This window comes from Aotus nancymaae, unplaced genomic scaffold (assembly GCF_030222135.1).
Source record: "Aotus nancymaae isolate 86718 unplaced genomic scaffold, 86718_ANA_hifiasm-v0.15.2.pri h1tg000062l, whole genome shotgun sequence".
NCBI classification, from domain to species: Eukaryota; Metazoa; Chordata; class Mammalia; order Primates; family Aotidae; genus Aotus; species Aotus nancymaae.
Window position 1 is genome coordinate 7,812,383 of NW_026988476.1, and position 14,050 is coordinate 7,826,432.

The 14,050-nt window shown below is 35.3% G+C and overlaps 1 protein-coding gene across 10 annotated transcripts in view; it reads left to right on the forward strand.

Annotated features, from left to right (window-relative positions):
- The window catches only part of MIPOL1 (mirror-image polydactyly 1), a 365,075-nt gene that overhangs the window by 258,946 nt on the left and 92,079 nt on the right, over nt 1-14,050 (forward strand). The window contains exon 12 of one of the 10 annotated variants that reach the window (XM_064365800.1): nt 5,191-5,236. The exons of the other annotated variants lie outside the window; for them this stretch is intronic. Within the exon in view, the coding sequence (XP_064221870.1) occupies nt 5,191-5,212 (22 nt within the window). The 3' untranslated portion in view covers nt 5,213-5,236. Of the gene's footprint in view, nt 1-5,190; nt 5,237-14,050 lie in introns of those variants that run through there. 10 annotated transcript variants of the gene reach the window in all.

Here is a 14,050-nt window from a genome sequence, read left to right on the forward strand (position 1 = left end):
GCCATTGACACAGAAGAGCAAGATTGGAGCCAAAGTTCAGGACTCTTGACTGATTTTATAAAACAAGCAGAAAGAGTACATACTTTTGAGTGACTCTCATTACAGGGCTGCAAACTCGGTATGCTCATAAATTAAAGACAAAAATAAAGTCCAATCAACCAAAACCAAAATATTTCTTTCCAAAACTGTGTTTCATAATTATTACTTCAGTCACTGCACTAGAGAGAAAACCCCAATTAGGTGCTAACAGTCCTTTATAACCATTTAGTACCTGCCAATCATTCTTTAAAGTGGAGTCTCTGCACTATAGCACTAGCAGCCATAGCCAGTGTGGGTACTGCAGGAATAGAGACTATTGCAGAAGGCAACACAGAATCTGAAATAAGAAATGTAAATCAACATGTTCTGTATCTGCTACTTAGTTTGAAACTGGTATTCATAGTAGTTTTTTTTTTTTTTTTTTTTTTTTTTTTTTTTTGAGACGGAGTTTCGCTCTTGTTACCCAGGCTGGAGGGCAATGGCGCGATCTCGGCTTACCGCAACCTCCGCCTCCTGGGTTCAGGCAATTCTCCTGCCTCAGCCTCCCGAGTAGCTGGGATTACAGGCACGTGCCACCATGCCCAGCTAATTTTTTGTATTTTTAGTAGAGACGGGGTTTCACCATGTTGACCAGGATGGTCTCGATCTCTTGACCTCGTGATCCACCTGCCTCGGCCTCCCAAAGTGCTGGGATTACAGGCATGAGCCACCGCGCCCGGCCTTCATAGTAGTTTATAAAGTGCCCACAGTATCACTAGCAGGAAATCCTATTTGTTTTCATTGATGTTATTTTAAATAGGTTCTAATACATAGCAGAATTCTTTTTGCTTCCCAAACTCTATTTATTGACTTTTTTCTTCTTGAAGGATTGTTTTGTTTGCCAATAAATAATTATAGCTAGCAAAAAAATAAAACTAGTAGTTTTCAAAGTCTCAGCAGTTCACTTTATTCCATAACATAAAGTCTGAAAATCTTTACAAGGAAGTTAATGTCATTGTTTGCTGTGTTGTTGTCTTCTAAAATCAGTGTGGTGGGGTTAAGCAAGAGCGTGCAAGGGGAGAGGAACTTTTAAAGATCTTAGGGAACTAAAAGTCTTACTTTACATTGTTAATTATTCTAAAAAAAAAAACAGGACCTCAGATTTCAAAATCAGTACTCTGCTGACTTTTTCATATATATGGAGGTCACTCATAGTTTTTGCATTAATCAGTATTTGCTAGTGAACGTATAATGTGTTCCAATTTTATGACAGACACTTTCTTTTATGTCTTCAAGTTTAAGTTCTTCAGGTATTTATATAACTCTTCAAACATTTTTAACTCATTTCGACTCTTTGTATCTTCTCAAGAACTACCTTAAAATAATTTCTGGTTTATGCCAACAAAGAAGGGAATGGCAGCAAGATCACATTCTTCCTTCTGTCACTTGAGAAGTATTTTTTACATTCCGTACATCGGTACTTGATCAGACAGGTTGCTAAAATTTTTTCCATGTCAAAGTCATTTCTAAGAATCAATAGCTTTTTTCATTTTCTTTTAATCTTCCAGTTAATAGGTTCTGCAGTTGATTTTACCAGTAAAAAAATGGAAGAAATCTTTGGCAGAGAAAATCTACAAAACAATTGCCAAAGTACTTAAATAAAGTCTGCGTGTACTCATATTATAAGTAATTATATTTATGAGTGTAAACATTGACCTAATGTAGACCTGTAAAAAACATATAAATCTGTAAAGAATTTATATTGTGGCAAACAGACCTAAAAAGTGTTCAGCAAACTGAATGAAAGTGAAGAATTTGAATTTTATCATTTACCTGCCCTTCAGTGGAATTAGTAATGAAATTATTCATTGCTTTTTTACAAATTGATGTGAAGATTTGAAAAATAAGAAACAACATTCCTGACAATGCTAGCCATGTGGTTTTCTAAAATTATAACTTCTTTCCTTTGGATTGAATATGTCAACCCTGTGCCAAAGAGAATGTTCTTTGGATCAAGACAAAGGGATTTTTAAAATACTTCATCAGTTACTTAAAATCATACCATATTTTGGGTTTCTTTCTTACTTGAGCCGTGACTTTCTTATACAGATTGTTTTTTATCCTGTCTGAACTTTCTATTTACCATTTTTTTATTTTTTGAGATGGAGTCTCGCCCTGTCGCCCAGGCTGGAGTGCAGTAATGCGATGTCAGCTCACTGAACCTCTGCCTCCTGGGTTTAAGTGATTCTTCTGCCTCAGCCTTCCGAATAGCTGGGACTACAAGCATGCACCACCACGCCCAGATAATTTTTGTAATTTTAGTAGAGACGGGGTTTCATCATGTTGGCCAGGCTAGTCTCGAACTCCTGACCTCAACTGATCTGCTGCTCAGCCTCCCAAAGTACTCGGGTTACAGGCCTGAGCCACTGCTCCCAGCCATCATTTTTCCCTTGGATATTGTGCATCATTATTTCAATTCTTCCTATCCTGTCACTCTTAATTTCTGTTTTATGAGGTCTCCCTTTACTCTAGGGCTGTCCATCCCGCTGCTGCAGTCTGGACCTCTGTGGCTGTCCAGGCTGCTACACAGTTGTCATCTTAGGATTTGTCTTCTCTTCTGCATTCGTTTCACTGTTTCCTGGATTCCATATCTTCTTTCTTGATTTATTTCCTCTTTAAGTAATTTTCAAACAGAGAAGTTTTCTGAATATACAATTCATATTTTAACATTACATCCTTTCAAAACTTTTAAGATGTTATTCTTTGTCTTCTTGCTTCATTTAACTGATTTGAGAATGAATCAGTCTTCTTTGTAGACTTATTCTCATGGAAGATAATTTTTTTATCTCAATTTTTTTTCATTTTGATATTCTGAAATCTCATAAGGAGGTACCTAGGAATGGATCTTTCTTCATTTACTGTGATTTCCATGTATAGAGGCTTGCAATTTGAAGATCTTTGGCTTTCATCTATGAGAAATTCTCCTTAATATTATTTTATAGTTTTCTCTTCCATTTTTCCCCTTGGTGTCTCTCTTTCTGGTATCCTAATGGCCAGATACTTTCTGGACAGATTTTCATCTTTAAATTTCTGATATATAGACTTAGAAATTAATTCAACTTTATTTCAAGTCTTTTTTTGTCAATGTATTTGAAATATTTATATGTATAAATATAAAATTATACCTACTTACTCATTTTTAAGTAGCATTTTATTTTCTAGCATAGAAATAAGTTGTTCATGGATTAAAAAAAAATATTCTACCATAGCTATTGACTAAGAGGAGCTTTTTGGTGAAATACTTTTTCATTTAGCAAGTTGGGTAAAGGTTTACAGACACTTTTTTTATTGTGGCAAAATATATATAACAAAATTTTCTATTTTAACCATTTTTAAATGTGCAGTTCAGTGGCCCTAAGTATATTCACTTTGTTATGCAAGCAAGTCCTCCTATTAACTTTTGATTTGTTAAATGGTGTTTTTATTCTTTAAAAAATGCTTTTTTATTTTTAATTTTTCATAGCATCCCAATTTCAAATAATCCATATGATGCCTCTTCATAGCTTTCTATATTTATGTTTTTATTTTATCTGAACTGTGTATTTCTTTGGGGACCAGTTTTTCTCTTTATTTACTTTGTTCTTTCTCTTTTCATCCTGTGTTCCTCAACATGTGTCTTTTCCTAGCTAAAAAAAAATGGCAGACTGTCTGGTTTAGACTTATTAGCTAATATGTAAGTAGATCTGTTTCTTCTCTGTGGGAGAATTCTGTTGAAGATTACTGTATGGGGTAGATAGGGAACCTAAACTGGTAGGATTCACTTCAGTTAATTAATTAATTAATTGATTTAAACAGGGTCTCACTCTGTCATTCAGGCTGGCATGCAGTGGCGCAATCACAGCTCACTGCAGCCTCGACCTGCTGGGCTCAGGCAATCCTCCTACCTCAGCCTCCTCAGTAGCTGGAATTAGAATTGTGCACTGCCACGCCTGGCTAATTTTTGTATTTTTGGTAAAGATGGCATTTGGCCATTGTTGTCTAAGTTAGTCTCAAACCCTTAGCCTCAAGCGATCCTCCATCTCAGCCTCCCAAAGTGCTGGTATTACAAGCCTGAGCACCCAGCCTGAGGATTCACTTTAATTTTAAGCTAGTGGGTAAGTAATTTTATAAGTACCAAAACAAGGAATGTTTGACTTGGGAGTACATATTTAGACTAGCTTCCTCCAGGAAATTCATTTTCCTAAAGCTCAGCTCTTTGCTTGTTGATAAACATCAGGGTGCTAGCCCTCTGTGCTCAGGTTAAAGGTCTTGTATAGAGACTTTTGGCCAGGCACAGTGGCTCACACCTGTAATCCTGGCACTTTGGGAGACCAAGGTAGGTGAATCATTTGAGCCCAGAAGTTTGAGACCAGCCTGGGCAATACAGTGAGATCCCATTTCTACAAAAAATACAAAAATTATTCAGGTGTACTGATACGCACCTGTGGTTTCAGCTACTTGGGAGGCTAAGGCAGGAGGGTCACTTGAACCCTGGAGGTGGAGGTTGCAGTGAGTCAAGATCACACCACTGCCCTTCAGCCTGGGTGACAGAGCAATACTCTGTCTCAGAGCGAGAGAGAAAGACAGACAGACAGACAGACAGACAGACAGACAGAGAGAGAGAGACAGAGACAGAGACAGAGACAGACAGAGAGACAGAGATAAAGACACAGATAGAGACAGACTTTCAATTAATCCTCCTGTTTTATGACCCAGTTTTTCACCCTCACTCTCCTTTGTACCAGTCACCTTTTAGCCCAGAGCTATAGTACCTTCTAGAGTTTTCATGTAGTATATTCTAGAATACTTCTTTCTCTGCCCATTTTATCTGTTGACACACTCATCAATTTTCTGTCTTACAAAATGTATTGAAATTTCTCATTAGTTGTAATCACCACCTTTATTCCCACCTCCCTTATCTTCCCTTTTATGGGTTTATTCTTTCTAAACTGTGATACTTTTATTTCAGTGTGATTTCAGGAGGGAAGGGATGCAAATGTATAGGATAGTATACACATCTGTTAGTCCCCAGGAGTAAACTAATGACTTGGAGAAGTAATTCATATTATCTACACAATTAAATTTGGCAGATATTTCTGTAAGTGCAGATTTTTTGGCTTCTGTTTATCCTAGAGCTTTTTGGAAAAAAAATTAAATATAATCAAAAACCAGTCGGATGCAGTGGCTCATGCTTGTAATTCCAGCACTCTGGGAACCCAAGACAGGAGGATCACTTGAGGCCAGGAGTCTGAGACCAGCCTGGACAATGTAATGAGACCACCATCTTTACACAAAAATTAAGAAATTAGCTGAACGTGGTGGCATGCATCTGTAGTCCAGCTACTCAGGAAGCTAAGGTAAGAGAATGGCTTAACCCAGGAGTTTGAGGCTGCGGTGAGCTATGATTGGCCACTGCACTCCAGCCTGGGTGACAGACAGACCCTGTGACTTAAATAAGTAATAAGTAATATAAAAAAGGCAAAAAAAGAAAGTAATATCACCCATTAGCCAATTGTCATAAAATCAAAACTTACACATATTTTTCACTCCTTTGTCACTTAAATACATTTTATATACCTTTTATTTTAATGTGGATGTTTTGCAATATCTGAATTTTTTAAGAAACCTTGTACCTTGATATGTAAAACATTATGTATTCATTTAAAAATTTAATAAAGTGGTTTTATAACTGTATTTATAAAGTTAAGGCATCCATAATATTATAAGGGGTTTTTTGTTTGTTTGTTTGTTTGTTTTTTGAGATGGAATTTCACTCCTGTTGCCCAGGCTAGTGTGTAATGGCATGATCTTGGCTCACTGCAACCTCTGCCTCCCGGGTTCAAGCAATTCTCCTGTATCAGCCTCCTGAGTAGCTGGGATTACAGGCATGCACCACCATGTCCACTAATTTTATATTTTTAGTAAAGACAGGGTTTCTCCATGTTGGTCAGGCTGGTCTTGAACTCCCAGCCTCAGGTGATCCACATGCCTCAGCTTCCCAAAGTGCTGGGATTATAGGCGTGAGCCACCACGCCCGGCCAATATTATAGTTTTTAAATAGAAATATTATTTGTTTCCTATATTTAAATTATTCTAAAAATTTATTTTTAAGGTCTATATCACATTTATTCATAAAGATTGATATTTTCTATGGAGTTCTTGACACCTCTTCCCCAAGGCAATATTAGCTACTTTGTACACATTGGTATATACTCTGCCCTTGTCACAACAGTTGTAAATAGTTAATCTTCTTTCTTGTTCACCTGTGTATCACCCCCTACTTCATCTCTGTACCTTATTCTCCACTGTCTTGCACATTGGTGTAGGTGCTCAACTAACATTTGTGGAAGAGAAAGAAGGCAGCTATTGAGATGGCCTTATAAATGTCAGAAGCCAGTGTTTCTTCTACTTGTGTTTTTTTGAGAATTTTTAAAAATAAATTTTTCCAAATGAAAGATAGTCTCAAATATGGTGAGGCTTTTTTGGTTTAGAAAAGATTGTACATGAAAAGGTTTTCATATTCTCATCATGGATAACACATTCACATGCCATCTCGATGCCATCTCGGGTGGTCTGTTATTCTTAAACAATGAGCTTTTCTTTATAGACTGTGATTCTTATACATGGAAATGGAGCTGATTGTCTTTCGTAATCATAGGATTGTTTAATGAAGAAATACATTTATGATAGAAAAAGACTGACATCCACTTGATTTTAAAAATCAAAGCAACTTAGTTAAAGGATTGTTTTTAAGGGACAACCTGTAGAAAGTAACTGTTTTGCTGAATTGTGTTTGTCAAAATGTATCAAATTAATCATTATGAACCTTAAGGTTCTTTTGTCTATTCTCTGCCTAGCACTTGACCATTAAGGATTTGAGATGAAAAGAAAGAGATATGGCTACCAAAAAGTCTCTCTTTTCAATGCAGTTCTAATAAGAAAGTGTGAAATCTGGAACTCAGCCAAGTGTTACTAATATCTTAAAATGTTTTTTAAATGTAGGTTTGCATTAAAAATTTAATATAGTAGAAAAGCATCAATTATAGAATTAGTTTTATGAGTATGAACAACAAATGAAAACTTGATTAAAAGTGGCCATATCAAGCATTCTTCACTTGAAGTATCTTGCCAGCTTCTGAGTAATGCTTTGATTTGGTTTGAACCTTTTGTATGTAACAATTTTTAATGCAAGTTACTACAGTTCTTTCTGAATAATATAGGTCATGAGAAGTTCATTTGTAGGTGGGGCAGCTGTACTACTTTGGGGGACTGTCTTAATAGATCCATTTCATTAATTGTCGTGAATTTTTTATTAACAAAACCAGTACATCAGGTTTAGCCAGCTAAAAGCTGTTCTCATAGTTGTTATCTTTATTGTCAGAAAGAATATTGTGAAAATAAAGAATTAGTGCACATGCTTTTAACTCTTGATTAAACAGAAGAATGACACTATCCATGAAAAATAACTTAGGGGCATATTATCAACTTGACGTACAGTGTTTTCAGTTTTGCAGCTCCTATTAGCTTTAAAGCCTTGTGCTTTAACTTCAGTGTCTTCCAGTTAGGAATAATGCCAGAGCCGTCTGTTGCGTACTCAGAGTTAATGAGATTAATGTCAAGTAGCAGGATGTTCATTCTCTCTTCCTTAAGCTTTATTCCTTAGGTATTTTTAGATAAATGTCCTTCTAAGGAATTTCTTTTAGAAACCAGGCAATGGTATTAAGAAGCAGCAGTAATAGATTGGAAAATGAATGATGTTAGCCTGTGTATTTTATTTACCAATGAAAGAAATTTCCTTCAATCACCATCTGATAATCTTTATTATTCAGTCATACATCGAGCATTGAAAGTATGATTTTTTTTTAACTTCAAGAAGTCTCAAGAGATTTCTTAGACATATGATAGGCAGTTATATTGTTAGCCATATTCTTCATGTCTTCAAGGCCATAAGCACTTTTACTTCTTACATCTTGTGAGATAATTGGTAGCATGAATTATCTTTATTTAAATGGTTTTAAAAGTGAAACAGGGAAGGGCTTAGTGTTTTTTTTTTCAGGATCCCATAATTAAGCTTTAATACAGTACTTAATAGAACCTGGAATTTACATTTGTACTCATTGTATTTGATTAAACATTTGTCTTATAAAATGTTAAGTATGTTTTCCCTCCCCAGCCTCCCCACCCCTCACTTTCCCTCCCCTAGTCCCCTACCCTACAACCTACCCCAGTGTGTGATGTTCCCCTCTTTATGCCCACGTGTTCTCATTGTTCATCACCCACCTATGAGTGAAAATATGCAGTGTTTGGTTTTCTGTTCTTGTGTCAGTTTCCTGAGAATGATGGTTTCCGGATTCATCCATGTCCCTACAAAGGACACGAAGTCATAGATTTTTATGGCTGCATAGTATTTCATGGTGTATATTTGCCACATTTTCTTTGTCCAGTCTATCATTGATGGGCATTTGAGTTGGTTCCAGGTCTTTGCTATTGTAAACAGTGCTGCAATGAACATACGTGTGCATGTGTCTTTATAGTAGAATGATTTATAATCCTTTGGATATATACCCAGTAATGGGATTGCTGGGTCAAATGGAATTTCTATTTCTAGATCCTTGAGGAATCCCCACACTGTCTTCCACAATGGTTGAACTAATTTACACTCCCACCAACAGTGTAAAAGTGTACCTATTTCTCCACATCCTCTCCAGCATCTGTTGTCCAGATTTTTTAATGAATTCCATTCTAACTGGCTTGAGATGGTATCTCAAGGTGGTTTTGATTTGCATTTCTCTAATGACCAGTGATGATGAGCATTTTTTCATATGTTTGTTGGCCACATAAATGTTTTCTTTTGAGAAGTGTCTGTTCATATCCTTTGCCCTCTTTTTGTTGGGGTTGTGTGTTTTTTTCTTGTAAATCTGTTTTAGTTCTTTGTAGATTCTGGATATTAGCCCTTTGTCAGATGGGTAGATTGCAAAAATTTTTTCCCATTCTGTTGGTTGCTGCTTCACTCTAATGATTTTTTCTTTTGCTGTGCAGAAGCTCTTAAGTTTGATTAGATCCCATTTGTCTATTTTGACTTTCATTGCCATTGCTTTTGGTTTTTTAATCATGAAGTCCTTGCCTGTGACTACATCCTGAATGGTATTGCCTAGGTGTTCTTCTAGGGTTTTTATGATGTTGGGTCTTATATTTAAATCTTTAATCTATCTGGAGTTAATTTTAGTGTAAGGAAGGGGTCCAGTTTCAGCTTTTTGCACATGGCTAGCCATTTTTCCCAAAACCATTTATTGAACAGGGAATCCTTTCCCCATTGCCTGTTTTTGTCAGTGTTGTCAAAGATCAGATGGTTGTAGATGTGTGGCGTTTCTTCCGGGACCCCTATTCTGTTCTGTTGGTCTCTATCTTTGTTTTGATACCAGTACCATGCTGTTTTGATTACTGTAGCCTTGTAGTATGAGAGAAATGCCAGATTTAGGCGAAGAGGGGACCAAGACTGCAAACCGCCATGGCATATGTGTACCTGTGGAGCAATCCTGCAGGATGTGCACGTGTACCCTAGAGCTTAAGGTACAATAAAAATAAATAAATAAATAAATTTTAAGGGTGAAAAAGTCTTGAGAAAATCATCTTTTGAAGACAAAAATTATATAGTCTTTGGAGGAAGGCATATTATGATAGGAATCCTGCCTTCACCCTGTACCTGCTTGACTCTGTGTATTTATTTGACCTCTTTAACTCCATTTTCTCATTTTAACTGGAATAGTAACTACCTTTCAAAATTATTGTACACATTGAATACACTGTTTATAAGTGTCAAAAAAGGCACTAATTAAAATAATTAGTGTCATTTTGATATTATCTACACATTTAGAATTAGACCTTGAAAAATAAGTTAAACAGAATTAGCCAAAGTAACATGGTTTGTTAGTGGCAGGCATGCAATTAGAACCAAAGCATCCTAACCGAAACCAGTGTTCTTTGCAGATGCATTCTATATTTACTGAAATTATCTAGGCTACTTAGTCAGTTAGTCGTTAGTGAAAACCACACTATTCAGTATCACCACTTTTCTTTTCTTTTTTCCCAAAGTTCAAGATTTAAATGGCTGTTGTTTAGGCCAGAATTGCAGATGTTTTTCTGTGTGCGTGATTTAAATAATCTGGTCGTTTCCAGAGGGATACTATCAAGCTCTTTTATAATCAAAAGTTTTTCAACAGCTGTTTATGAGCATCTGCAGATTGGGTCTAGTTAGCCATAACCTAGACCAAATGAGACGTTTCAACACTATGTCATACAGTTGCCCCAGTGTCAATATGTGCTGATTCATGGAGTCATGTTCTACATACTGGCTCTGCTCATGACCTGTGTGCCTCTGACCAGAACTATGCTCATGGCTTCAGATTCCTTACTCCAACTAGATTACAGACTTCAGGGTGCTCCCGTGTTTGGCCTTCTATGAGGCCAATCTTCATTGGCAGTCTTGATGTGGATCTTCTAACCCTCACTTTACCATACTGTCTAGGTAGTCTACCACAGAAGGTTTAGTGATAGTGTTAGCTAACACTTATATAGACCTTTACTTTTGGTAATTCTTTTGTATCTATAATTTGAACTGATGCTTATAACAGCTGTGTGAAATAAGCAGTATTATCTGTCTTAAAATTGAGAAATCTAAAATTCAGTTAAGTAATTTCCCCAAAGTCATGCTGACGTTGAATGAAACAGCCCAGGTTTTTACTACAAATCCCATACAGTTTTCACCTCTCAATCATGATTCATGATCCTGCTGCTGACAGTTGATAACAAAAGTATTCTATTATAAAAAACAGAATGAAAAAATATAAAGTACCTATTGTGATATGAGAACGTTCATCATATAAAGCATAAAGAAGCATGTATGTATAAATCCATGTAGGAAATAAAGTATTGTCAAAGTATTAACTAGGGAATAAATTTTACTTCTCACCTTTTTCTCTCAGTACTGAGCACATGGGAGGTAGCTGAGAAATGTTTCTGGTTATTTCATTTAAAATGTCAGAAAAATGACATCACTTATAAAAAAATCTTACTATGATATATTGTAACTGTCTTATAATAATTTTTTTCACTGTTTGTGATAATTGTTATATGTCTTTTCCTTGAACTGTCTCCGTATACTCCTCTGGTTTCCTTAACCCCAGCCTATATGCTGATGACTCCCAAATGGAGAAGCCACATCTCTCTCTTTAGTTTCAGTTTGTACATCAAAACTATCTGCTGGACATTTTCAGTTGATATTTCTTGGTAAACCCAATTCAAAATGTCTAAAATGGAAGGCAGCAAATGTTCTTTTTAAAACTGCTCTTTCTTCTGAATTCCTATGAGTCAACAAATTCCATCGATTTTACTTGTTAAACATTTCTTGAATCTGTTTTCTCTTTTTATTGTTAATATTAATATCCTATTCAGATCTTCATTATATATCACTTGAAACTACAGAAATAGCCTTCTAAATAATTTCTCTACACCTGATTTTGTTCTCTTCAAATTCATGCCTGACTCTTTCTTGATTGCCATTTACCTTAAAACCAATTCAGTAATAGTCTTTCATTTCCACAAGATAATGTTATAGTTTTAAAGTCTTCTCATGATCGAACTCATAACTGTACCTTTGCCTTCATCTTTTGTTCTTTCCTTGTCACGTACATGAGGCCAAACTGCTTTTGTTATCTATATACTGTTCTTTTTCTCTCCAATATGCTTCTGCTCATGCTGCCTCATACTTTTCTTCAGGAATTGTTCTCTTGTGAATAACCTACTGCCTCTCTTCTCTCTTTCTTCTCTTTCCTTCACCAGTCAAATTAAGTGTGCTTCTTCTCTGCTCCCAAATTCTATTATTGTCTGCCTTCTCATCTTGTACTTTGAGTTTCTTAAGGCAAGGATGCTCTTATTCAGTTTATAATTCTAGGACAACTAATGTGTTTATATTATAGATATGATTTTTTTCATTTATACCCTTTTAGAAATGTGGTGGTGTTCCATGAAAATTACATGATTTTTTTTTTTAGTGTATTTCATTGTGATGTCAATAATCTCCTTAATAGCTCAGATTTGGTAAATCTGTGTTTACTAAATTGGATTTATTCTATTCACATGTTATTTTCCCATTAAATAAATTATTTGTTATATTCTGTTTTTAATGTGTTTCAATAAATTGCAAAAATATAGGATGCACTGACAGCATTATTGTACAATCCTTGTCTTATCAATATCATGTAGAAGAAAATACAGGTTTCTTCTACATAATATTAATATTGGTAACTTTTTTGTGAACTCATCATACTCATTGCAGGAATAAAATAAATAAGATGTAGGTCAGTTTTCAGTTCTTTGCCCATCCAAATTAGACTTCTTTCATATTTTCCCTAGTCGAATCTATATTTTAAATAATATATATTTCCTTGAGTGGTTAACAAGATCAGATGCATATTCCTCAACCTAAATAAATGTTGCTAAATGATACGTGTCCATAGTATATTCCCCAGATGAATAACAAATTGTAGTCTGGGACCATGTTCATACTTATATTATGGGTAAGTTCTATACAAAACCATAATAGGCACATATTAAATGAAAAACAAGCATAATGTGGCTATGAATTTTTCAGATAAAGGAAATACAACTTTTATTAGTGAAAAGACCCTAACATTCTTTGTTATAGTAAGCTCAGCATTATTGCCATCTTGCCCTAATCCACTATTTCAATCCCAAGCCAGGTAAATATGGAATTATAAGGGCAATAAACATTTCCCTGCTAAATTAAAATTTAATTTAATTTGCTTGTTAAATTGGCTTATGTGTTTTTATTATTGACTTGTTTCAAAGAGATCTCACGGTTGTATTTGTCACTTCCAAAAGTAAATTTCATATAGGCAGTGCTTACCAGAAGGTAGACAGAGATATTGAAGAACTACAAAATCTAGTGTTTATATTTCAATCCTTTTTTTAATATCAAAAATTAAAACTCATTCTAATGTTATTGTCTTCTAAAAACATAGAATCTTTTGGAATAAAGTATAAACATATGAAAGCTCACTCTACAGACAACCTTTAAGAAATTGTTTTTACAGTTGACTAGTTCTTGAAGATTCTAACTAATATCCTTTTTAATACTTGCATAATACTTTGATATATCTTTATTGAAAAGGACATCTTGCAGTAATATATACTTTGTTGATAGGAAATTTATTTCAGAGCTATACATAATGTAAAAATACTCATCATGAAATGATAAAATTTGAAATAAAGCATTTGTTATAAAGAATTGGCATCTGGGTGCTTCAGTGTAGAAAAGTCATGAGAGATAAGAGCCTTTTAGACCAGGGCTGTAGGTTAGCTCTCCAGAAAGGGACTTTACCTGCAAGTGAGTCTTTCCTAAAGCTGGATAAAAATCTTCATTCTGAAAGTACCACAAGAGTAGGTTTCTTGATCTTTTTCATTCACTGCTCTGTCCTTAGTGCCTAGAACAGTGTCTGGCACAAAGTAGGTGCTCTGAATAAATGGAAATGGACATGCCTTGAGCCAGACTCAAGAGTTGCCACACATTGGGTTTCCAGAAATCAGAGAATGGGTTATTCTTTTCTTGGTTTCACAAAACACTTGGAAGTACTGAGATGAGGACACTATCCTTCCCTCAAGATAATATTCTCTCCCTCACTCACCTTACTGTACTAGTTGGTACTTGTTCTCTACTCTGAAGGTTTCTATTTAGCACTAACCATATTTGCAACCCCATAATGAACTAAATATTTTCAGCAAAGATTTTCTCATACTACTACGCTGACACACATGACCTTTTCTACCTGAAACACCCTTTATTTTTCCTGATTTGATTAACTCTTACCCCTTTTTCAAGACTTAATCTGGGTTAGGTGCTCTTAGTATGTATTTCTTTTTCTTTTTTTTTTTGAGACGGAGTTTCGCTCTTGTTACCCAGGCTGGAGTGCAATGG